The sequence below is a fragment of the Carcharhinus amblyrhynchos genome, chromosome 18, assembly GCF_965287045.1.
Source record: "Carcharhinus amblyrhynchos chromosome 18, sCarAmb.v2.hapA, whole genome shotgun sequence".
Taxonomy (NCBI): domain Eukaryota; kingdom Metazoa; phylum Chordata; class Chondrichthyes; order Carcharhiniformes; family Carcharhinidae; genus Carcharhinus; species Carcharhinus amblyrhynchos.
In genome coordinates, this window is record NC_137341.1 from 22243521 (window position 1) to 22269512 (window position 25992).

At 40.2% G+C, this 25992-nt stretch overlaps 1 protein-coding gene across 2 annotated transcripts in view; it reads left to right on the forward strand.

The window, feature by feature from the left end:
• LOC145354908 (protein kinase C beta type) overlaps window positions 1-24441 on the forward strand; it is a 275938-nt gene extending 251497 nt beyond the window's left edge. The window contains exons 16-17 of one of the 2 annotated variants that reach the window (XM_080206533.1): window positions 7011-7151; window positions 21725-24441. In XM_080206533.1, coding sequence (XP_080062659.1) covers window positions 7011-7151; window positions 21725-21877 — 294 coding nt within the window. In that variant the 3' untranslated portion in view covers window positions 21878-24441. Of the gene's footprint in view, window positions 1-7010; window positions 7152-10030; window positions 10207-21724 lie in introns of those variants that run through there. The other variant, XM_080206532.1, reaches the window with a different exon arrangement.
• Window positions 24442-25992: the final 1551 nt, after the last annotated feature.

Consider the following 25992-nt stretch of genomic DNA (forward strand, 5'->3'; position numbering starts at 1 on the left):
AAGGAAGAAATTAGCTTTATCATATCTAACCCAGTCTAAACAAAATAATAAAATACACTCCAAGTGTGTCTCATTTGTACACACACACATAGATTACAGAGCGGAGAAAGGTATATTAATTGAATTAGAACGAAGAGAAATAGAAAGGGTATACAATTCATCGCCTGGTGAATTGGCTGGCTTGAGGGTGCTTTTGGTGGTCCTGTTGGTTCCCTTATGGATGTGACTTAAAGATTAGCTGGCTGATTTAGCTGTCCTTCTGGAGACAGTAGTTCAGGGTTGATTTCCTTCAGAAGCCTCTGACTTCAGTAGAGGCATCTGTAAGTGGCTGCAGTCAGCAAACACATTTTGCAAGCTTACAAGATGGGTTGGAGAGAGGAGGAAGAAGCAATCCTACTCAGATCTTCTCTCTCAGCATTTCAAACGTTTATCCTCTTACTGCAGAGAAAGCAAAAGCCTAAACACGGAAAGGATGGGTCTGTCACATGACCATCACCCAGCAATTTAAACATGGTTGTGCCTAGTATATTCCCTCCCGTAACTTAATCAGTCCATGTCTGGGAAATCCCTCTCCACCAAGTTACCATTGTTAAAGTGATTGTTTGAAGGCACTCCCATTGTAGCTTGATAAATTAACGTCTGAAAAATCTTCTCAGTTAGGGTTCCATCGTCCAAATGATTAGTGTTTGTCTTCACCAATTGAATAGCATGGATGATTGCCTTATGAGTAGGAACAGGGTATGTGGTTCACTCATATTCCCTGGCTCGTTGTTGATCTTTTGGTCTTTGCAGACAAGGGTTTGTGCGGAGTCTGCACGTTTTCCCTGTGTTTACGTAGATTTCCTCCAGGTACTCTGGTTTCCTCCCACAGTCTGAAAGATGTGCTAGTCAGGTGCATTAGCTATGCTAAATTCTTCTTCTGTGTACCCGAACAGGCACCGGAGAGTGGCGACTAGAGGATTTTCACAGTAATTGCATTGCAGTGTTAATGTAAGCCTACTTGTGACACTAATAAATAAACTTAAACTAAATGGATTGAAATGTGGAAGATATAGTGATGCAAATTAGGTAACCATCTTTGTTGCAAGCTCAAGTCATCTTTGTTTTTAAGTTCAATTTGGGTTTTTAATCAGTGTATTAGAAATCATTATTTTACAAAAAGCACTTTTGTTTTGATAATATAGAGTTGGAATTTGTTGCAATATTGATACAGAGGGAAAACATGCTGTTATTTTTAATCTCCAATACTTGCAATGGAAATTAGAGGCAGTAAAGATTTTGTCCACTGCTTAGTTCAAGTTAATCATAGCAAAAAAATTATAACAAACTAAAAACAAGATATCAATATGTGGGAGTTTGTGGACAGCGAGGCTATCCTGACTGAACATATCTGCAGTAAATGATTTGGTCTTTAATCATTCTAACTCAGCATTACTGAGTTGGAGACACTCCAACACATAGAAGGGGAGCAGTATTTGGACAATTTGCTAGGGCTGTCACATTGCAGAGAGGCACAAGTTCAGAATAAGATTGGTGTGGCCAACAGTGTATAAATCAAGGGAACCCAGGTAAATTGGAGAACAAGGGAACACAGGAAGTAACCCTAGTAAATAGTCACAATTTACTAGCTATCTATGAACATGATGCATCAGAGCAGAAGGGAAGAATGGGTGGATGTCAGTACTTAGAACAAATAGAACAGGATTGAGAGTCTCACATGCTTTATGGCTACCTGGTGCAGATTGAGGGACATCTTGTAGCAGATGAAAAGAACATTGGAAATTGGGAGGAGGATCCAGTTGTTGTGGTCCATGTTAGGACCAACAACATAGGAAAAAATAGGCAAGACAACCTGTTTGGTGAATAGTGGGAACTAGAAGCTAAAAAGGACCTGAACTGGATAATTACCTGAGCTACATGCAAATTGATATTAACAAATAAGTGAATGCATGCTGATGCATTTTGGTAGATTGAACCAGGGCAGGACTTAATCAGCTAATGGTAGGGTACTGGGGAAAGTTACAGAACAAAGATCTAGGGATACATGTTCATAGCTCCTTGAAAATGGAGTCACAGGTGGACAGAGTGGTGAAGAAGGCATTCGGCATACTTGATTTCATCGCTCAGAACACTGAATGCAAGAGTTGGGACATCGTGCTGAAGTTGTACAAGGCATTGGTAAGGCCACACTTGGAATACTATGTGCAGTTCTGGTCACCCTATTATAGAAAGGATATTATTAAACTAGAAAGAGTGCAGAAAAGATCTACTAGGATGCTATCGGGACTAGATGGTTTGAGTTATGAGGAGAGGCTGGATAGACTGGGACTTTTTTCTCTGGAGCATTGAAGGCTGAGGGGTGACCTTACAGAAGTCTATAAAATAATGAGGGGCACAGATAAGGTAGATAGTCAATAACTTTTCCCAAAGGTAGGGGAATCTAAAACTAGAAGGCGTAAGTTTAAAGTGAGAGGGGAGAGATACAAAAGTGTCCAGAGGGGCAGTTTTTTCACACACAGTGGTGAGTGTCTGGAACAAACTGCCAGAGGTAGTAGTAGAGGTGGGTACAATTTTGTCTATTAAAAAGCATTTAGATAGTTACATAGATAAGGTGGGTATAGAGGAATATGGGCCAAATGCAGCCAATTGAAATTAGCTTTGGGGTTTAAAAAAAGGGCAGCATGGACAAGTTGGGCCAAAGGGCCTGTTTTTATGCTGTAAACCTCTATGACTCTATCAAGTAAACGTGGCTGAAGGGGGAGTGAAACAAAGGTTCCATTTCATGGGACGCTGGCACTAGCTTTGGGATAGGAAAGGAGCATTATCATTGCAATGGCATCCACCTGAACCATACCTTGACCAGAATCCCCTCAAAGGATAAACAGGGCAGGTACAGGGCTTTAAAATAGGTTTGTGAGGGCCAGCAGGAAAGGCTGAGATGGAAATGGTAATATGAATAGTTTGAAAGCAAGTCAAAATGAAGAGAGTGAAGTAACAGTCAAAGATTGTGCTCTAGGTGCTACAATTCAAGGGAAGATTAAAATATGTAAAATAGTTTATAGGAGAGAAGAATAAAAAACACCTGAGTAGAACATTAGAGCAGGACAGGTTAGGGTCTGTGGCTCAATTAAGTATTCTTTATAGAATTTTTTTAAGAGACAAATTAAATGAATTATAAATGCCATTTCAACTTGAAGGATATGACATGATTGCCATAATAGAGACATGGCTATAAGATTATTAGGACAGCAAATTAAATGTAGCATGTTATAAGGTCTAGAGGAAAAACGGTAGAGTAGGAGGATAATCTTAATAATCAATGAGAAAGGAAATAGCAGACATGTTGAGTAATTACTTTGCATCAGTATTTATAAGAGAGGAAGTGATCTGCATGCCAGCCATCACATGGAAACTATTATTGGGACAGAGACTGAACAATATTAATGTAGGCAAGATAACTAATGAAAAATATAATGGTACTAAAGTGATGCAAATCCCCAGGACCAGATGATTTCCTCCAGGGGTTTTAAATGAAGTAGGTCCAAACATTGTAGGTGCTCTGTGTTGTCAACCCAGGAAATGTTTTATAGATTGGAAAATTGCCCCATGTCACTGCTATTTAAGAAAGGTGAGAGAGAAACCAGAAAAATAAGGACCACTTTGTATATTGCTTTCTATTTCTATCTCGTCTAGCCCACCTGATTTTCCTCCTGTCCTATGGATCCTTGTTTTCTTCAGGCCAGCTAGCCTGACATCTGTTGTCAGGAAATTGCTAGATTTCTATAATTAAGAATAAGGTGACTGAACGCCTCAAAAATTCAGCTGATCAGAGAAAACCAGCAGTTTTGTATATGCACAAGTGTAGGTGATTGAGTTTTGAGGTGGTGGGTAAAATGGTAGATAGGGGAATGTCTATGGGTGTTATGTTATTGAGCTTCCCAAAGGCATTTGATAAAGCCCCTGTTAAGAGATTGTTGGCTACGGTTGAAGCTCATGGAGTTGAAGATAAATTATTGACCTTTTAAAAAATGCTTGAGCAGGAGAGTAAGGATAATGAGCATTAATTGTAATTGCAGGATGTGACTAGTGGTATCTTGCAAGGATTTGTGTTAAGGCCTCAGTTATTCACTGTATTTATTAATGACTTAGTTGGTGCAAGTAGAGAGCCATGTATCCAAATTTGCTGATGACACAAGATAGGGGGTTTAAGCAATATAGATGAAAGCATAAAATTACAATGACCATAAGACATAGGAGCAGAATTAGGCCACTCGGCCCATCAAGTCTGCTCTGCCATTCAATCATGGCTGATATTTTTCTCATCCCCATTTTCCTGCCTTTTCCCCATAACCCCTGATCCCCTTATTAATCAAGAACCTATCTATCTCTGTATTAAAGACATTCAATGATCTGGCGTCCACAGTCTTTCGCGGCAAAGAGTTCCACAGATTCACTACTCTTTGGCTGAAGAAATTCCTCCTCATCTCTGTTTTAAATGATCGTCACTTTTCCCTGAGGTTGTGCCCTTTGGTTCTAGTTTTTCCTACGCATGGAAACATCCTCTCCACATCCACTCTATCCAGGCCTCACAGTATCCTGTAAGTTTCAATAAGATCCCCCCTCATTCTTCTAAACTCCCACGAGTACAGACCCAGAGTCCTCAACCATTCCTCATATGACGAGGCAGCACGGTAGCACAGTGGTTAGTGTTGCTGCCTCCCAGCTCCAGGGAGCTGGGTTCAATTCCCGGCTTGGATCAGTGACTGTATGGAGTTTGCACATTCTCCTCGTGTCTGTGTGGGTTTCCTCCAGGTGCTGTGGTTTCCTCCCACAGTCCAAAGATGTGCGGGTTAAGTTGATTGGCCATACTAAAAAAAAAATGCTCTTAGTGTCCTGAGATGCGTAGGTTAGAGGGATTAGTGGGTGGATATGGGGGTAGAGCCTGGGTGGTCGGTGCAGACTCAATGGGCTAAATGGCCCTTTCTGTACTGTAGGGTTTCTATGATTTTGCGACAAACTCTTCATTCCAGGGATCATTCTTGTGAACCTCCTCTGGGCCCTTTCCAAGATCAGCACGTCCTTCCTTAGATGTGGAGCCCAAAACTGCTCACAGTACTCCATATGGGATCCGACCAGAGCCTTATACAGCCTCAGAAGTACATCCTTGCTCTTGCATTCTAGCCCTCTCAACGTGAATGCTAACACTGTATTTGCCTTCTTAACTGCCGACTGAACCTGCACGTTATCCTTAGGAGAATCTTGAACAATGACTCCCAAGTCCCTTTGTATTTCTGATTTCCTAAGTATTTTCCCATTTAGAAAATAGTCCATGCCTCCATTCCTCCTTCCAAAGTGCATAACCCCCTCACTTCTCCACATCGTATTCCATCTGCCACTTCTTTGCCCACTCTTCCAACCTGTCCAAGTCCTCCTGCAGCCTCCCTGCTTCCTCAATACTACCAGTCTCTCTACATATCTTTGTATCATCTGCAAGCTTGGCAACAGTGCCTTCAGTTCCTTCCTCCAAATCATTAGTATATATTGTGAAAAGTTGTGGTCCCAGCAGTGACCCCTGAGGCACACCACTAGTCACCAGCTGCCATGCTGAAAAAGACCCCTTTTTCTCCTGATACTATACTTTAAATATAGTCACAGATGTAATGTAGGACACGTGGCAACAATTTACACACAGCGAGACCCCACAAAGAGCAAATGACCAGTTAGTTTTTTTTTAGTATTATTGGTTGAGACTCCTTACACCTATGACTGTACGACCAAATTCCCCTCCAATTCGATCTTCAAGTTTGCTGACGACACCACCATGGTGAATTGGATCTCAAACAATGATGAGACATAGTACAGGAATGAGTAGAAAATCTGGTGAACTGGTGCGGCAACAATAATCTCTCCCTCAATGTCAACAAAATGAAGGGGATTATCATTGACGTCAGGAAGTGTAGAGGAGAACATGCTCCTGTCTACATCAACGGAGACAAAGTAGGAAGGGTCATGGACTTTAAGTTTGTAGGTGTCCAGCCCACCAACAACCTGTCCTGGTCCTCTCCATGCCAATGTTATAGTTAAGAAAGCCCACCAACACCTCTACTTTCTCAGAAAACTAAGGAAACGTGGCATGTCAGCTACAACTCTCTCTCCAACTTTTACAGTTGCACCATAGAAAGCATTCTTTCTGGTTGTATCACAGCTTGGTATGGCTTCTGCTCTGCCCAAGACCGCAAGGAACTACAAAAGGTTGTGAATGTAGCCCAATCCATCACACAAACCAGCCTGCCATTTGTTGACTCTGTCTACACTTCCCGCTACCTCAGCAAAGCAGCCAGCGTAATTAAGGACCCCACACAAGCCAGACATATTTCTTCCACCTTCCTCCTTTGGAAAAAAGATACAAAAGTCTGAGGTCACGTACCAGCTGACTCAAGAACAGCTTCTTCCCTGCTGCTGTCAGACTTTTGAATGGACCTACCTCGCATTAAGCTGATCTTTCTCTACACCCTGACTATGACTGTAACACTACACTCTGCAATCTCTCATTTCCTTCTCTGTGAACGGCAAGAAACAATATTTTTCACTGTATTAATACATGTGACAATAATAAATTAAATCAAATCAAAATATTGATCAGGATCTCGGGGAGAAGGTTCCCCTCTTTTTCTTCAAAATAATGTCATGGGATCTTTTATATCCCCCTGAGAGTGCAGATGGGGCTTCATTTTAATGCCTCAGCCAAAAGTTAGCTGACAAAGACAGGCTGTGTAGCAAGGGCATTATTTAAAACCAGTAAAAAAAAATTCAGATACCATTTTGTTTCCAAATAGAGAAAATGAAGAGCAGTTGAAATAGTTGTCAGATTGGATAATGGAGGTGAAACCCTGTCATTCAAGACAGTTCGATGACATGTTTGTTAGTGCAAGTTATTCTAGATGGATGTGCTAAGATAATTGGGATGGCTAACTTAATCTGTATTTATTTTGTATATTTTTTGGTTACAGCTTTTGACAAAACATCCGGCCAAACGTCTGGGGTGTGGGCCCGAGGGTGAGCGAGACATCAAGGAACATGCCTTTTTCCGATGGATTGATTGGGAAAAACTGGAACGCATGGAGATTCAACCTCCATTCAAACCAAAGGCGGTAAGTTGTATTTAGCTGCCCTTTTCCAGACACTGTCCTAGGAGAAGACAGTTGAGTCCTAATTTGTAGGGGCAGAGACGTAGAAAACAATATTGGAATAGCATCTCCTTGACTGTCAGGTTATATTATCTCATTACCATTCCCAATAACCATCTACCCCATGTAGGTTCCCTAACAGACACTCCAGTACAGATACTCCAGTAAATGCACATCCCACACAGACTGTATAATATCTAATAATCATACACCCTGATAGTACTACTGTCGCATGCTGCCAAATGTGGGTGATCCTCTATGCATGTCAAACACAAAATTAAGTATTAGTTTTAAAATGCTGAGTGAAAGTGAGCACATGAGGAAAATCTGGCTTTCTAGTATTTGTAATTTAATGGAATTTGAGAGCCTATTGTGGTGGCTTGTGATTTCCTTGAATCCCCTCAGCTTAGACATTGAAGCTTTCAATGTCAGTGGGAACCTGAGTCTGTAACTTGTGATTGCAGACACTTTCTGTGAGGACAAGGTTTTGTATTTCAGTCCTTTACATACCAGTGTGATTGTCTTACAAATCTAAAATTTCAAAGTATGTTTAAAATAGTTTGCAATTTTCCAAAAGTGGACAGTTCCTGAATGTTCTGAAGAAAATCTGATAGTACAATTGTGAATCACCAAATGGGTTGAAATCTGCCTGACATATCAGTGTGATTTTGGGATATTCAGCAGAATGTTTACCATAGGTTCACTGTGAAGTATAATCTGCAGTTCTAATAACAACTCTTATCGCTGTCATTGAATACACTCCAGCACAATGGAAAACACCAGCCAGCACTCAGTGCACTGAAAAGAACTGGCTTCACTGAAATTTTGAATCCCTGGATCAGCCTCTTTGGCTGTGCTGTGTATAAGTGCATGATTTACAGTTACCAATTTTAATGGACATATGGAGATTTCACCACATGACCTCTCATCTCCAACCACCATTCATTTTCCCCATCTCTAATATTGTTATAACTGACAACAAAATTGTTGTAAAAAAATTTAAAACACCCTTTTTCTTCTGGGCTTCTCACAGCTGTGCCCAGGTATATTAACTTTTAATTTCTGGAGGCTTCAGGAAAATCTAGAGGAATAATAATCTTAGTATGTATCTTAAAGAACAGTTTTCTAAGTAGGCCACAGCAGTAAAGAACCTTGCCCACCAACAGCTATTTCCTAATCTGTGCTGGCAATAGTGAAATCATAAACACATACTTGGAAAATTTAGCACTGCATCAGTATCTTTACCAATTATGTCTGTCCATTTCTGTGTATGTCTCTCATTCACTCTCTGCCTTGATTATTATGATTTAGGTCAGAAGAGAACAGACAGAGTTGAAAGTGTTTAAAGGATAACAGGAAGAAATTGCAGGTATCAGGACATTGAAATGGTTTATTTAGAAGCAGCAGTGAGAGGGAAGCAGCTGAGTTCAAGAGAAACATGGGAGAGATCAGTGTGAGTGGATTAAAGAGAATCAGGCAGGAAATGGGTGTGACAGGGCTTGAAAAGAGTAAGTGGGAGGTGGACATGATGGGTTAGAGAGAAGGAGGGAGGGAGATGGAAACAAGATGTGGGAATGGCTCAGTTAGAGAAAAGTGAAGGAGCTGCAATGATATTCATTCAGAGATGTGGTTAAATTAGAAGGAAGAAAGAGGAGGGAGGGTTTAGAGTTGTTGGGTTCAAAGGGAGCAAGAATGTGCTGTTGGGTTATGGAGAGCAGGATTGAGATAAGTTGGATGAACCAGAAGCTGAACCTCTGTTTTCCATGTGTTTATCATAGCTTCCTTGTTTCTGAACTCTTTAGAGATCAAAGAAGTGTAAAATGTGAAACATTTGTATGAAGAATGTACGCATATGAGAAGTACGTGTCATATAATGGAATGAGGGATACAAGTTTTTTTTGTTCTAACGTTTGTATAGATTGTGTTTTGTTTCCTATCCGATTGAACACTGAACACTGCAGACTTGGTCATCTGATACCTTTACCTCTGCTCTCCCATTTACTCAAGTTGTTCTCTTCCATTATTCCATTTTCGTGTTTCCATTTTTCAACATGTCTTCTCAGTCCCACAGCCTCATCCAGTCTGAATCGTCAACTGATCTTGCTCTTCAACTCCTTCCCAGAGGAGTCAATGATTTGCATGGATATCACTTCCAGAATCCATTCCATTGGCTGTCCCGGAAGAGCAACATAATCCTGGTGAAGGCTCGGTCCAAGTTCATTCCCTGGGGACTTAATCCCCTCTTTAACCTCCCCCTTATTCTGCTTACCGCTTGTCTACTTCATACCAGAAGTCTTCAACTACTGAAATAAAAACAGAAAATGTTGGAAATCTTCAGGTCAGGCAACATCTGTTCATGTTTTAGGTCCATGATCTTTCATCAAAAGTGCTGAGTGGTAAGTTTCATACATCGACTGTAAAGTTATAATGTGGATATCCACTGCCCATCCCTTAACTTCAAGATTGGTCACTGCACCGAAGCAGCGAATGCCCACAACACTGTCCCCACCCAGAACTAATCAGACATTTCGGTGAATGGAGTTTGGTAAATAGAGTTGAACAACTCTTGTTCTTGGGTAACAGCCTGGATGGACTGAATAGCCACTCCCTGAAGCTTAGAAACAAACAAAACAAATAATAATAGGTCAGCTCAGCAAATGATGGAGCGGATAGGGAACAGAAGCGTAACTGGTGCTATTCTGAGACGGTGCGATGTCAATAATCGATCACATCTGTGTCCATTGCATTAATCACCTCTTAAGGTTAGTTTGTTTTACGGAACTAATCCATTTTGAAATCCGCGACACTCCATCCCATCATCCTTTTTCTTTCTCCTCCCACAGTGCGGGCGCAACGCCGAGAACTTCGACCGATTTTTCACCCGCCATCCGCCAGTGTTAACTCCACCTGACCAAGAGGTCATCATGAATATTGACCAGGCAGAGTTCGAGGGGTTCTCCTTTATTAACACGGAGTTTCTAAAGCCTGAAGTTACATGTTAAAGAGTGCCTGGGGAGGATTGGGGGGGAAAGGAGAGGCGGGGGGCGGGGGCAGATATCCTCTTCAAAATAGGGCCCTTGTTCTGGGTTGTGCAGCATGTTCAGAGGCTGTTAACTGTGCCGTCATGTTTGCTTTGCAAAATCTCTCAAAGCGTGTTGGGAATGCGGTATTTCATCCATCACCTCATCACACAACGAGATACAGAGTGCACACAGTGGCTAGACAGGTGCTGCTGAACAGTTCATATCGCAGGTGCTTCCCTTTATATTCAGTATGTATGAAGATGCTTTGCAAAATTATTTGCTGCCTGATTGCCAAAAGTTGTTCTATAGTAACTGCCTTAACCCAGTGGCTTTCCTTTTGCTCTAGTACTGCAAAACACGCAGGCAACCCACCCCCCGCCCCCCTCCCCGTTACTGCAGAGTGAGACTCGCCATGACATCGCAAGTGTGTTGGTGAAAGTTTCCTCCCGTTGGTGTTTCTAGTGAAATAAATCTGTCTGTGGCCGTGTGCAAAATTCGAACCAAGAAAATATTCGTCAACAGGTTTAGGATGTCAATCTCAGCTGTTCTAAAATGTGTCAAACAAATTCCTTTCTACATGTTTTATTCACCATGTGTAATCCCAGCGGCTGACGTGTTTGTTTGAATTGAAAATAGTGTTTGTAAAATCTGCTCAGTTTTAGAAGTGATCGTGGCTGTCTTCTTTTCCATGTTGGTGTGAAACAGTAACCTACTCCCTCTTTGGACTGAACAATATTCTGAAAGCCAGTCTTCCCCCTCCTACCCTGCTTGGACTGGCCTGGCTGTTGGTGAAATTTTCAGGCGGGCGCCGGCATGTTTAAACTGATAATGAAACTTTGCAAGAAATTTTTAAAAGGAATAAAGTGATGCATGACTGTTGTTTGTAGTATGTCGCTAACAACGCCTGCAGTTGATGTGCCAAATATTTTTCCAGTATTGATATACAATAAAGAAAATCGCACCCAAAAGAAAAAAAAGCTCAGCATCACTTTAGTCACCAATTTAACAGCTGCTTCCATTTTTTTGAGTGGATATTTTCCATACTTCAGGGCTTCTGCAGGAAGTAAGTTAATTAAATCTGTGTAACATTGACGCTGAGTGCTTATCAGAAGTTCTTATCAGCCCCAAGCAGGTCAGCCCACTGACAAACTGCTTTCAGTCTCTTTAAACAGTTACTAAATTTTAATCCTCCGCCCCTCAACCTCCAGTATAAATTACAAAATGCATCAACCAACAGAGGAAATAATAATCCTGAGAGAAGACGAAGGCATTCAAGTACCAAACTCGAGCAATTCCACATAATGTTGTAACCCTTAGCCTACTAAACGGATAGCAGCTCTCTGCACAGTTACAAAGTAATCTGCTGAATAAACAAGAACTTCAATGTGATATTAAGTAGTCATTATTCTGAAGAAGAAATGGTGGTTAGGAGTAGGTTTTCAGGGCCTGAGTCACTTTCCAATTTTACAAAAAACAATTCATATGGACTAAGCAAAACAGCTGATAGCAGTGAGTAAAATGCACCCTATTCATCTTGCATAACTCAATGTGTTGATCTATTGAGTTCTTGCTTGGAATACCTCTGGTGATCATGAATACATGACACAAATGGCATCCCTTACCCTGCATTGTACCATTGGTTTCTGGTTCCAGTACATGTCAACCTTCTACTAAAGGAGTGGCTGAAGAATCATCCTTATTGGGATGTGTGCCGGTGCTTTAATAATGTTTTTGGTCCTGTCCGTCTGCCCAGTATGAAATAAATGGGGTTATGTCATGCTGTCAGTGAACATTGAAAACCAGGCAAGTAAATGGCATAGTGGCAATAGAGAAGGTAGACAGACAATATTACAGAAAGAGTAGAGTGGAGATAGGTAGGGGAAGACATGGAGAAGGCATAGGAAAGGAAGAATAGTAAAGAGGCATAGAGAGAGGAAGAGTGGTAGAGATAGATGAAGAGATGTAGAGCTCAGCAGTGTGATAGGTGAGGATAGAGCTTACTTTCAAGATAGATCTGAGAAAAGAATGTGAAAAATAGGTGGAGACTTAACAAGAACAAAAAGTTTCCTTCTCCGCTTCAATCAAGTCGTGCTCTCAGGAATACTGTGATTGTGAAAGTTCACCCAGGAGTAGAATGCTGAGTTAAAAGACCATTCAAGATGTACTCGCACAACGACCTGCAGATGGCTTTCTGAAGGAAGGGCTAGATGCCAGAGTCGGAATAGAGCAGTGAATGGTTCAATGGACTTTTATATTCATACCATAGCACAGTAGGACATTGAAGAGACAATGATGCCAGATCCAGGTGCAGAAGATGCATAGCTGCTTCAGATGGTGGATCTACTCAATGGACATAACTACTTAATGGACATAACTAACTGACGTCACAAAAGAACAATGTCAAATGCAGTTTAGGTTCCAATGAACTAATTTAGGCAGAGTGGAGGTGTTTTAACTTGTGGGGTCCTTTCTGGATCATGGTAATTTGCAGGCAGTCATTCATCTATACACATGGTATTAAAATAGATGAAATTTAATATATATAATGCAAAGTATTACATAGCATCACATAATTTACCGCACTGAAAGAATCCATTCAATGATTCCATCTGTAACAATACAAGTTCATCAACTAGGGCTATTTACTTGAATTTCATTTCCCTGTTCTTTCCATTATCCTTTTATATCCTTCCTTTTCAAATACATATCAAATTCCCTTTCAATGGTCACTTGTGGTAAATCAATCCGTGATCTAATAGCATTCTCTGTGAAAAGGTTTCTTCAAACTTCCGCTTTGATTCTCCTAATGATAACCATTATCTATGCCTTTGTCATGAATTCAACACAACCTGTCACTATTTACCCTTTCAAAGCCTTTCATAATGTTCCAAACTAGTGAATATATGAAATACTCCTTTATTAGCATAAAAGCCTTTGTACAGATAGATATAGCGACCTCTCACGAGACTACACCCTTATTATAAAGCACCAACCCTCACTGATATCACTCAAATATAAAACATAACTAACATAACCTACTTTTCATTGATGTAAACATCCTTAATTTACCACACCCTTAGTTGATTTCACTATTACAACTTTAACAAATCTAACACAAATGTAACAATACATCTTTAACTTGATATAACACAGTCCCCTACTCAGTATATATGGTATCAATTACTTCCTGTTACTCAGTTTGCATTATTTGTATGGGTGTTATCATATTTTTCTGTACTCATGTACAGTATTTTCTGTTATACTGAATTGTTGCTCAAAAACTATGTACATTATCAACCATTTCTTGTTACTGATTTGTACAATATTATTTTCTGATGCCATTTGCAGTATTGCTGTGTATGGTACTTCCAATCATTTCCTGTTGCTTATGTACAATATTATTTTCTGTTATTCAGTTTGTATTGTTATTCAGTACATCATCAATTTCCTGTATGTAGTATTAATCCTTTCACTTTCAGTTTGCATAATTACTCTATATGTTATTATTTTCTGTTATTTTATGTTCCTTACTAACCGTTTCTTGTTACAATACAAATATTGCACATAAAATGTAACTTTGTGTAAATAAAATCGCCATAGTCCCAGATGATCATAGGCTGTTCTCACCTCAAAGGGGAGAACTGACTGGTGGTCATTTAACCGGAGGATTACTGCATCTCAGGTGAGGGGCAAGATTGAGAAGGTGTGCCTTTGTGAATAATTTCAGCTGATATGGGAATTGAACCAGCACTGTAGGAGTCACTCTGCATCACAAACTTCTATCCGCTGTTTACCAACTGAGCTAACCAATAACACCCTCCCCCCTCACTTCTGTATATTATGGGTCATTTCCTGTTTCTCAAGTGTATGCAGTATTCCTTATTTATTATTTGGTTTGTATTGTTACTCAGTGCAAATGGCGTTATGGGTACAATGTTACCTGATCTTCATTGATTTGACAGTCTCCCCATTAAATTATACTGTTAGCCAATGTCAACAGTATAAATAATTTTTCATGATATATTATATCCTTGATGTATTATATCCTTACAGGAATACATCTTGCTATCCAGAATACACAGAACAAATGAATTTCTTGCTCAGTGTGCAATGCATGATTATCTCCCTACCAAGAAACAAATGCCTGTGGAACCCAGCATTAATTTCATGAATATCACTCTACCTAATTAAAAATCCTTAATTTCTATATGCTCCCTTTTATCCCACATCTTCGTCAAAGTCTCCTTTAAGAATGAGAAGAATGAAGTGCACCATGCAGTAAATAATCATCTTTCCTTAGGAAGCATCAATGTCTCTTTTAATCCAGCATACCATGAATACATGTCCCTTTTCACAGTGGATACTACAAAGGAACACCTGCTCCGGTCTGCATTTTGGGAAGTGGATCTGATCTATATATGTTGATGCCTCTGGTCTGTCTTTCTTGTAGTCTCTGATATGTATATGTTCAGATGAAATCCATATATATTCGAATCACTAGTCTGTAATTCTTGAGTACTCCAGTCAGCATGTCTCAATGTGTCTGGTCTCTATTTCATAGCATCTTTTTCCATGTTTCTTGTAGTCACTGGTTTGTATACGTTGAAATTTCTGGTCTGGATGTCTTGGAATTTTTATATATATATATATATATATATATATATATATAGTGGTCTCTAACCTGTAATTCTTCAAAACTGAGGTCTGTATATGTTGAGAGGTCACTAATATTTATGATGAAATCTGAGGTTTGTACATTGTGGGATTTCTGGTTTATATATGTTGAGGTCACTGGTACATATATGTTGGTGACTCTGAACTGTATATGTTGAAGTCTCTGTTTTTTGTATCTTGGGGCCTCTGGTTTGTACATGTTGATACCTTTTGGTCTGTGTATGTTGGGTCTTGAGATCTATAAATGTAGAGATCCCTGGTCAGTTTATATTGGGGTCTCAGGTCTACATATGTTCAGATCTTTGGTCTGTTAATCATGTGGCTATATATATTGAGAGCCTTGTTCTGTATTTCTAGGGGTTTGTACATCACTGGTTTGTTTCTGTCAGGTATCTGGTCTATACGTGCTGATATTGCAGGCTTGTATTTCTTGCACTATCCAGTGTGTATGTTCTGGAGTTTGGGGTCACTGATGTATCATTGTTAAGGTCTCTCATCTGTGTATCTTAAGGTCTGGTGGTCTTTCTCAGCTTATCTAGTCTGCATACCTTGAAGCCTTTAGTCTACCTATCTTGAATGTTTGGTCTATATATGTCATAGTCATCTTGTGGTTTATGGTCTGTATATGTTGAATTCTTTGGTCTATATTAATTTGGGTGGTGAGGGGGTCTGTTCTGGTTTATATATGTTGATGTTTCTGGTCTGCATTTTTGGGTCTGGATATCTGGTGTGCATATCTTTGGGTCTTTGTGCTGTATATGTTGAGATCTCGGGTAAATATCTCTTGCTGTCTGGTTTATAGATATTTCGAGAGTGTATTTCTTGGGGTACCTAGTCTATATATATTGAGATCTCTGGTCTGTGTATGTTAAAACCTCTGGTCTTTATATCCTGGGATCTTTGTTTAGTATATTTTGAAATATGTGACTGTATGTTAAGTTCTCTGGTCCACTTATCTTAGGGATGCCTAATCTGTATGTATGGATGTTTCAAATGTTTATGTCTTGGGTCACATGTATTTCTCAGGCTATCTGGTCTGTATCTCTTGGGATCTTTGATTTTTACATGCTCAGATCTCAGGTATGTATATCTTAGTGTCTCTCATCTGTTCATGAGTTTTCTGTACTGTGTATATTGGATTCTTTGGTCCGTAAATCTTGTGTTGACTGGTCTGTCTATGTTCAGATCTGTTGTACATATATGTTGAGATTTCTGGTGTGTATGTCTTGGGAAATTTCATCAGTAAACATTGGGTTTTTGTAGCCTGTACATATTCAGTTCTCTGCTCTAGATATCTTTGGGGTCTCTGCCTTGATGTTTCCGTATCTTTTTGGTTTTTGTTCTGTATATGTTGACGTGTCAGATCTGTATATGTTGAGGTTTGTGGTCTATATTTTAATGGATCCCTTAGTTGTTTTTGTTAAGGTCTGAGATCTGTACATGTTCAAGTCTCCGCTCTGTATAATTTAGAATCTCTTCTGTATATTTTGTGATCATTTGTTATTACTACTTGGAATGTTTTGTCTAAATCTCTTAAGTCTTCAGTCTGTACATCTTGCTGTTTCTGGAGTGTATAACTTTGGGTTTGTGTATCTTGGGGATTTTAGTCTGTATATGGTTGAGATTTTTGTATTTCTGTGTGTTGATGTGTCTGTATTTCTTGAGGTCTGGTGGCATTTCTTAGGCTGTCTGATTTGGATATCTTGAGGCTTTTATTCAGTATACCTTGGGTGTCTAATCTATATATGTAGTATCTCTCATCTATGTTTTCCTGGAGTCTCTGATCTGTATATGTAAATGTTTCTGATCTGTAAATTTTGAGGACTCCTCCGTATATCTTGGGTTTATGGTCTGAATATGTTGACATCATCTTGGGGTCGATATATCTTGGGATCTTTGGCCCTTATATCCAGGGTTTCCGGTGAGTATATCTTGGGGTCTCTGGTAGTCTTTCCAGTGTTGGGATCTCGGGTAAGTATCGCTTGCTGTCTGATTTGTATAGCTAGGTGGGGGCTCTGGACTGTATTTCTTGATGTCTAGTCTCTGTACAGATCTCTGGTGTTGTTGTCTTTGGTCTTCATATCTTGGTGTCTCTATAGATCCCACAACTTATAGGAACATAGGAATTTGGAATAGACGTAGGCAAATTCAGCCCTTTGAGCCTGCTCTGCCATTCAATCAGATCATGGTTGACCTCTCCCTGGTTTCAAATCTAACTCCCTACCAGTTCCTCATGTCCTTTTTTTGATTAGAAATATATCTATCTCCTTGAAACCATTCAACGATTCAGACTCCATCGCGCTGTGGGACAGCAAGTTCCACAAATTCACCACCCTCTGCGAGAAGTAGTTTCTCCTCATCTCAGTTTTAAATCTACCACCACTCAACCTATGCCTGTGACCTCTTGTTCAAGATTGCCCCATAAGATGAAACATTTGGTCTACATTTACTTCATCAATCCTTTTTTAAATTTTATATATCTCAATCAGATCCCCTCTCATCCTTATGAACTCCAGCGAGTATAAGCTCAAACTGTTTAATCCCTCCTCGTATGTCAACATTTTCATTCCCTGAATCAATCTGGTGAACTTCCTTTAAACCACCTCCATTGGCGCCACATTCCTTCTTAAATAAGGACATAAAACCGGACGCAATATTCCAGGTGTAGTCTCACCAACACCCTATACAAGTGAAACAACACTTCTCTATTTTTATACTCTAGTTCCCTTGCAATAAATGCCTACATCCCATTTGCCTTTTTTATCCATGCTGCACTTGCATTCCAACTTTCTGCAATGTATAAACATAGACACCCAGATCCCTCTGCCTGGGTGTGTTTTGAATCTGTTTTGAATCTGCTTTGAATCTTTAGGTAATAATTTGCCTGTCTATTTTTTCTGCCAAAATGAATAACTTCACACTTCTCCATGTTAACTCCATCTGCCAAATTTTGGCCCATTTTTCTAGTGTATCTATATCCATCTCTAATATCTTTTCTATCCTCTTCATTGCCTGCTTTCCCATCTATTTTAGTATCATTCACAAATTTTGCTGTGTTACACTCTGTCCCTACTTGCTGGTGTTTATATAGATTGTAAACAGATGCGGTCCAAGGACATATCCCTGCGGCACCCCACTAGCTACATTTTGCCAGCCAGAGAAAGACCCAATCCTCAATCCAGTCTAGTATTTTATCCCCAATCCCCTGCAATTTCACCTTCTAGATCAGTCTCGGCACCTTGTTAAATGCTTTCTGGAAGTCCAGATATACCACATCCACAGGTTCCCCACTATCCACTCTGTATCCTGGGGTCACTGGTCTGTAAATATTAAAGGACGTCATCTGTATATTATGGGTTTCTGATCTGTATGTGTCGATGTTTCTACTCTATACTTTTGGGTCAATTGTCTATATATCTTGGGGCTTCTGGTCTATTTGTTTAGGAGTATAATCTAAATATGTTGAGGTCCATATTATAGACCCTCAACTTTACATGTTGGGTTTCTGATCTCTATTTCCTGGGATCTCTGCTCTGTATATCTTGATGTCTCTGGTCTATGTATGTTGCGATGTTAGTTGTGTATTAGGGGTATTGATCTGTGTTTATTGGGTGGTTCCTGATTTGTCTATTTCTTAGATTCTTTGGTCTTTAGCTATTGAGAGCATGGATATGTAGCTGGATTTATCTGCTGGGTCATTTTTTGATTGCACTGATTTTTCTTTATTGGAGGCTCTGGTTTCATTTCTTTCACTGGCGTATTTCTGGTGTATATTTTTTATCTGCATTAATTTGGGGCTCAAGTCTGCTTGAATCGTAGGCCTGTCTTTGTTTTTCATAAGTCTGTGGCAGACTTTTGTTCGTGTGTCACTCCAGCTTGTGTATGTATGGGGTTTCTGTGTTCTCTATTAGGATCTGTGTTTATGAGAGGAGAGCTGGTCTTTGTTTTTGAATGACCTATCAAGGGTGAAATGGTAGCCCTGGAAGAGCATGGGATTCATCAAGATTCTCACAAAAAAAGAGTGGATGCTGATAATATGCTGTGCAGTTCCACCACCTTAACCAACTGATCGTTTGATCTCTGTGCCTAATCTTCATGTGTGAGATATCTGCTCTGTGCTCATTGGGGTTCTCTTGCCTGTTATTATTGGGAATTTTTGTCTATTTTTATGGAGTCTTTGGTAATTATTTGTCACAGCTATTAGTTATGTGGTTTTTGGGATTCTCTCACCTCACTTTTCTGTATTTCTGTCTTTTTGGCGATGATGGGGGGGCGGGGGGGGTGCTGTTTATTGGAAGTTTCATTGCTCTGTGTTTATTAGAGGGCTATAATCTGTCAGGATCCATTGATTTTGAGATAGCTTGTGCCTCTATAAACAAGGTCCAGTGCCTGTTGTATGACCCCATTCCACCAACTCTTCAAGCTGAGCCACAGAATGGGTCACACCAAGAGCTACATTTAGGGCAGGAAATACAGCAGCACAGGTAAGTGAATAATTTAAAGTTTTTGTGGGCAGGAATAGGACAAGATTTTGAAACCTGAAATCAAATTAGTCCTTCCATATGAAATCATTTACATTGAAAATTCCTTTTCTGAGAATGTGTTTCCTGATGCCACTGCATTCATCCTGTCGGATAAAGCAAATGTTGGTCATGGATAGAGGTGAACTGATTCTAGATATAAGGTGGTTGAGGTTAAAGATATAAAGAAATATGGAGACAGTGTAAGAAAATGGCATCAAGTTGGAAGATCATCTGTGACCTGGTTGAATGGCACAGCAGGATCCAGGGCCCAAATGTCCTATTCCTGCTCCTATTTCCTATGTTTGTATGATGGGCTGGAGGATAATCTGGTTCATGAGTCAGTGATACTGTGCGATTCTTGGTAATAGAACCAGTAAAATTTCTAGACATATTTCCATGACAACCCATTAAAACTTCTCTCCATGACAAAATTAAATCTTCATAAACTTTTCAAAGACATTCCAGGTACACATTGCCCACTAGTCTCTACTGCAAATCAGTCACATTGGACAGTCCCATTACTCAAGCATCTGCCCCAAGACAGTCCCATTATCTGAGCACAAGCTTTCAGACAGTCATATTGCCTCAGTGTCTGCTCCCTTCTGATAACGTCACTCAGTGCCTGTTCCTTGCCATTCATATACTTCAGTACCAGCACCCAAACTAACCTATTATCCAGTTTCTGCTTCCAGATAGACCCTGTATCCTGCTGTCATTTCCAGACTCAGATATTTCCCTCAGTATCTACCCCCAGAAAGTCACAGTACTCTGTATCAATTCCCAACCAATCACAATACCTCAGAACCAGTTTCCAGCCAACCACATTGTGTCAGTGTTGGCTGGCAGATAAACCAATTACCTGTATCTGCTAGCTCCCAGACCGACCCATTGCCCTAGTCCCACAAGCACTGACACAAACACTCATCAATTGAAGTGTGAAATGTTACATTCAGTTACTGCCAATGATGATGATCAGCTTGATGCTGAAATATTTAGCAAGCCCAATTTTCAGCTCTACTGCTCCCAGGAATTGAAGTCAATCAAGGGTGGAACTGGCAACAAATAAGGATCAGTTATGTTTTCATTCAGGTTCATGAGGAATGCGGGAATCTTCCATCTGATAAGAGGTAAACCATCCGTTTGACGTAATATGGGACAGATATATTGCCATCTGTATTGCAGGTATTGCACAGTTCACAACTCTGAACTTTTATAAAGGTTTGTCCCAGTCGATGGTCAATCTGGATAAATGATTATTTACGTCACTTATGTGGAGAATGACCACAGAATTCCAAAGTGCAGAGGGATCTAGATGTTCTTGTGCATGAGTCACAAAAAGTTTGCATCCAGATGCAGCATGTGATCAAGAATGATAATGAAATGTAATTCTTAATTACATGAGATATTGAACATAAAAGTAAGGATATTTATGTTGAGACTGCATCTCAAATACTGCACGAAGTTTTAGTCTCCTTATTTAAGGAAGGTTGTAAGTATGTTGGAGGCAGTCAAGAGATGGTTTATTCAATACCTGGAATGAGTATTTGTCTTATAAGGATAGCTTGAACAGACAGGCTTGCTTCCACTAAAAATTTAGAAGAGCAAGGGGTGACTTGATTGAAGTGTGTAAGATCCTGCGTGGTCTTGACAAGATGGACATGCAAAGTGTGTTTCCTTTGTGGGTGAGAACTGAACTCGGGGGACATGATTTTAAAATTGAGGCCCCTTAGACAGAGATCAGGAGAAATTGTTCCTGTCAATGGGTTGTGCAACTTTGGAATGCTGCCTCAGAAGACAGTGGAACAAGAACATTGAATATTTTCAAGGCAGAGGTAGATGGATTCTTGTTAAATAGGGGAATCAAAGATTATCGGGCACTAGGGGATTGGATAGGAATGTGGAATTCAAAACACATGCACATCAGCTGAGATCTTGTATAATGGTGGAGATGGTTCAATAGGAAATGGCCTATTTTTGCTTTTATTTTGTATGTAAAGGTGCTACCAAAATTATGGTAAGAGATCCGGAGGAGAATAAAACCACCTTTTTAACAGGGACAGTCACTCAGTGCAATTTGATGTTGTCCACCTCGGTTTGTGCCACCTTGCAGAGTGAGCCTTGCTCCTGGTCTATAGGGTGGTGATAATTTGAACCCCAGCCTACCTGGCTCCCATTACGAGGGGAGGTTCCGCAGCAAAGGATAAATGGTAGATAGTTATACTGTCAGCTGACGTTGCGGTAGCAGTAATTCATGTGGCCAAACACTTGTTGCAAACGCGTATTTACTGAAAATGTTTTCTTTTAATTCCCTTAACAGAAAAATCACAGAGACACCGGCAACTTTGACCGTGAATTCACCCGACAGCCTGTGGAGCTCACCCCCACTGACAAACTCTTCATCATGAACCTGGATCAGAATGAATTTGCAGGATTTTCCTATGTGAATCCTGAATTTGTTATTCAGGTTTAAGGAATACGTGAAGGCTCATTCTTTCAAAATCCAGTTGTATTTTAATCCAAAACACAGAAAACAATGTTTTCAAATATTGATCTTCCCTCCTCCAGATCCCAAGTTCAACATGTGGCTTGAATACGGCGCTACCTGACATTTTGTACCTGATGCTGTCTGTGATTGTAAATCATAATAGGATAGTAGCCAGAATCGAGGAGACATGCAAAATAAACAAATGGATATTGGAGCGTGGATGCTAATCCCAAATCAAGATGGGCAGAATAGGGGAAGGCAGGCTAGGGAATCGGGGCTGGTAACAGCTCAAATCAGTGGAAAACGTTAATATCTAATGTGGCCACAGCTCAATGGAGCATTGAGAGAGTACTGCATTGATAGGGGTACCTATCTACAGAGCCTGTGTGTCTAGATGAATGCTGAAGGTGGAGTAGGAAGACTTCTGGAAGGATCTCGTAACCAATATTACCTAGAAATTCAGGCCAGCGCAAAGTGGGTGTAGAGAACAATCTCTGGACTTGCTTGGGAGACACCCAGTTTACATGAAAGCAGTGAATACACTTCGGGGAACAGAATGTGGAAAGTGGCTTCGAGCCACTTGCAATCAGCATGGTGGCATTTCTGTCTCACAGTGCCAGGGGCCTGTGTTCAATTCCTGGTTTGGGTCACTGTGCAGATTTTGCACATTCTCCCCATGTCTGCGTGAGTTTCCTCTGAGTGCTCCTGTTTCCTCTCACAGTCTGAGACGTGCTGCTTAGGTGCATTGGCCATACTAAATTCTCCCAGTATGCCCAAACAGGCACCAGAGTGTGGCAACTAGGGAATTTTCACAGCAACTTCATTACAATGGAAACCTTGTGATTCTAATAAATAAACTTTAAAAGTCAGGACTGCCCAATCTTCCAACAGATGTCAAACTCCTTATCTGCATATGCAAAAGGCTAATGCCTATTTCAGGCCTGAGCCCTTGATGCCTGTACAAATATGGCAACTGGTGCACTTGTAATGAGTGTGTGCTTTTTGCCACAAAGATACCTAGCTGCCTAACACCCAAATAATGCTGACTCTATCCCAGAAGACAGTCATGATGTGGAGATGCCAGCGTTGGACTGGGATGGGCACAGTAAGAAGTCTCACAACACCAGGACGCTCACCTGATGAAGGAGCGACACTCCAAAAGCTCGTGCTACCAAATAAACCGGTTGGATTTTAACCTGGTGTTGTGAGACTTATTACTGTGCCCATAAGTCAGTGTAAGTGGGAAAAATAAATTTACATTTTAGAAAACAAATTTTTGATATTGCATTTACAACTATATTTGTCAGGCAAAAATTTAATTAAAATTTTATCTATAATATGCACTGTTAACATCATAGTTATGTTTGTCAGATTTCAGCCATCACATTTAGATGGTTGCTACCCAGTAAAACAGCAGCAAAGCAGAATTGAGGCTGGAAATATGTGGATCAAACATGGAAATTAATCACTGCCTAATTGGGAGGTCCACCAGTAACAAGTGAAAAGTATTGTATATCATTTGTACTTCCTGTCTATTTTCATTCAGCTTGCTGCACAATTGTCTTTGCTGGTAATTCTGCTTTTCCTATACCTAGGAGAAAATAGGTATCCATAGGTGTCACACCCATTTCAGTTTAAAATACTTAATTGTTATTTGAACTGTTTTTGCCCTATGAATACTTTTCAATGGTCTATCCCAACCATGTAATTAAGTACGTCCTCCTTCCATTAACTCCCAACTATGCTGAGAACCAACAGAATGAACCCAAATGTTAAGAATTTTTCTTAATCTTTGAAATTATTACTTTTTTTTGGATTTTTCATCCCAATTTTGGGATAAAATGGTGCAATGGTTTGTGTTACTGAACTAGTAAACCAGTCCTTTGGAGTCATTATCCAGGGTACATGAGTTCAAGATTACGCAATGCAATCTTCATTGACCTGTTTTGAACCTAGTTCTTCCATCAATTCCCTCCACCACGGGGGGATGGGGTAGGTTTATGGGCTCAGATACATTCAGATGTTGATTTAAAAATAAAAAAATAAACATATTAACATAGCTAACTCGATGTTCAAAGTTCCATAGCCTTTAAGGCTTCTTAGCTGATTTCCAGATTGGTTATGTGTTGCTCTGGGTGTAAATACTGAAGAAATTCAAGCAACCTTAAGGTATGGGACTTGGTGCCAAGGACAGCTTTGGCGTGAAAATTAATGGAAAAGGAAAAGAGCATGAGACAAGGTTAAACTGTGGATGAATTACGTTTAAAGCAAACCGAACGTTTTTTAAAAAGTGTCTTCCATATTATGGATGTAAATGTTTTCTGTTCAGTTACATCTTATGGAATGTAATATACTCAAGAAGTTTCTTTCATTGTGACGTCTGTGCATCTCCTTTTTCACAGGATCACACTGAGTGTTCTTACAGTTGGTCGTAAAATAAATTAGTGTTTCGAAGCTTGCCAAAAAATAAAAAATGTATTGCAATAATTACTGAATTAATTGATTTGCATGACTTTTATGTGTCAGTTTGTATTGGCAGAGTATTCATGCACGAGTGCTTCCAACTGTTGAGTTGTTCTATCTCAAACAATGAAATAAAATTCGATAATGAAACATTTGCAGCAATGTCTAGAGTAGTCACTCGGGGTAGAGTCTATACTTACGGGACTGTTGTACATTATTGTCACATGACATCAGTATTGGTCTGAATATGGCATTACTTTAACATGACTTCTCTGCATTCATTTTGTCTATCAATGAATTGAGGCATATTACACAGAAGATACAAGCAATCAGGCTAAATTGATCATCAGATACCGGAGTAACAGATTAGCATACCATCAGCTTTGACTGCAGATTGAAGCAAATAAATTCTCCCCTCCAGCCATGGTCAGTTTCAGCCAGCTCTCATAGAAAAAGGCCCAAAGCACAAAGATGTGGTGAATGTTGTTACTTGTGATACACCACAAAATAAATAGGATTCACATTGTTATGCGTAGATAGTCACATGTATGAAAAATATAATGACTAGTATTGACAGAGGAGGGGACTTGTGCTTAGAGTCCGAGGGAATGGGGGAGATCCTGAATGAATACTTTGCGTCGGTATTCACGAAGGAGAGGGGCTTGATGTCTGGTACGGTCTTCAAGGGAGCGTTAGACCAATTGGAGAAACTATCGATTACGAGGGAAGAAGTGTTAGGGCTTTTAGGTAGCATTAAAACTGATAAATCTTTGGGGCCCGATGGCATTTATCCTAGGCTGCTTAGGGAGGCGAGAGATGAAATTGCTGGGCGTCTGACACAAATCTTTGTCTCTTCTTTGGACACAGGTGAGGTCCCAGAGGACTGGAGGATAGCAAACGTGGTACCATTGTTTAAAAAGGGTAGGAGGGATAACCCGGGTAACTATAGGCTGGTGAGTTAGACGTCAGTGGTAGGCAAGTTGCTGGAGAGCATTCTTAGGGATAGGATGTATGAGCACTTAGAGCGTTGCAATCTGATTAAGGATGCGCAGCATAGCTTTGTAAAGGGGAAGTCTTACGAATCTGGTAGAATTTTTTGAGGAAGTGACAAAAACGGTCGACGAAGGACGAGCCGTTGATGGTGTCTATATGGATTTCAGTAAGGCATTTGACACAATCCCTCATAGTAGGTTGGTGGAAAAGATTAAAGCTCATGGGATACAAGGCCAGGTATCTAGATGGGTTGAGAACTGGCTTGCTAAGAGGAGACAGGGTGTAGTAGTGGAGGGGTCCTTTTCTAGCTGGAGGTCTGTCACAAGTGGTGTGCTGCAGGGCTCAGTACTGGGACCTCTTCTCCTTGTATATATAAATGACTTGGAAGAGGGAGTAAGTGGTGTGTTCAGCAAATTTGCAGATGACACTAAGATGGCTGGATTAGTGGGCAGTGAGGAGCAGTGTCTGGCAATACAATGGGATATTGATAGGCTGATATATCGGGCAGATATATGGCAAATGGAGTTTAATCCGGATAAATGTGAGGTGATGCATTTTGGCCGGAATAATGTAAGGGGGGGAGGTTATATGATAAAGGGTAAGCCTATAAAGAGTATAGAAAAGCAGTGAGACCTGGGGGTGCA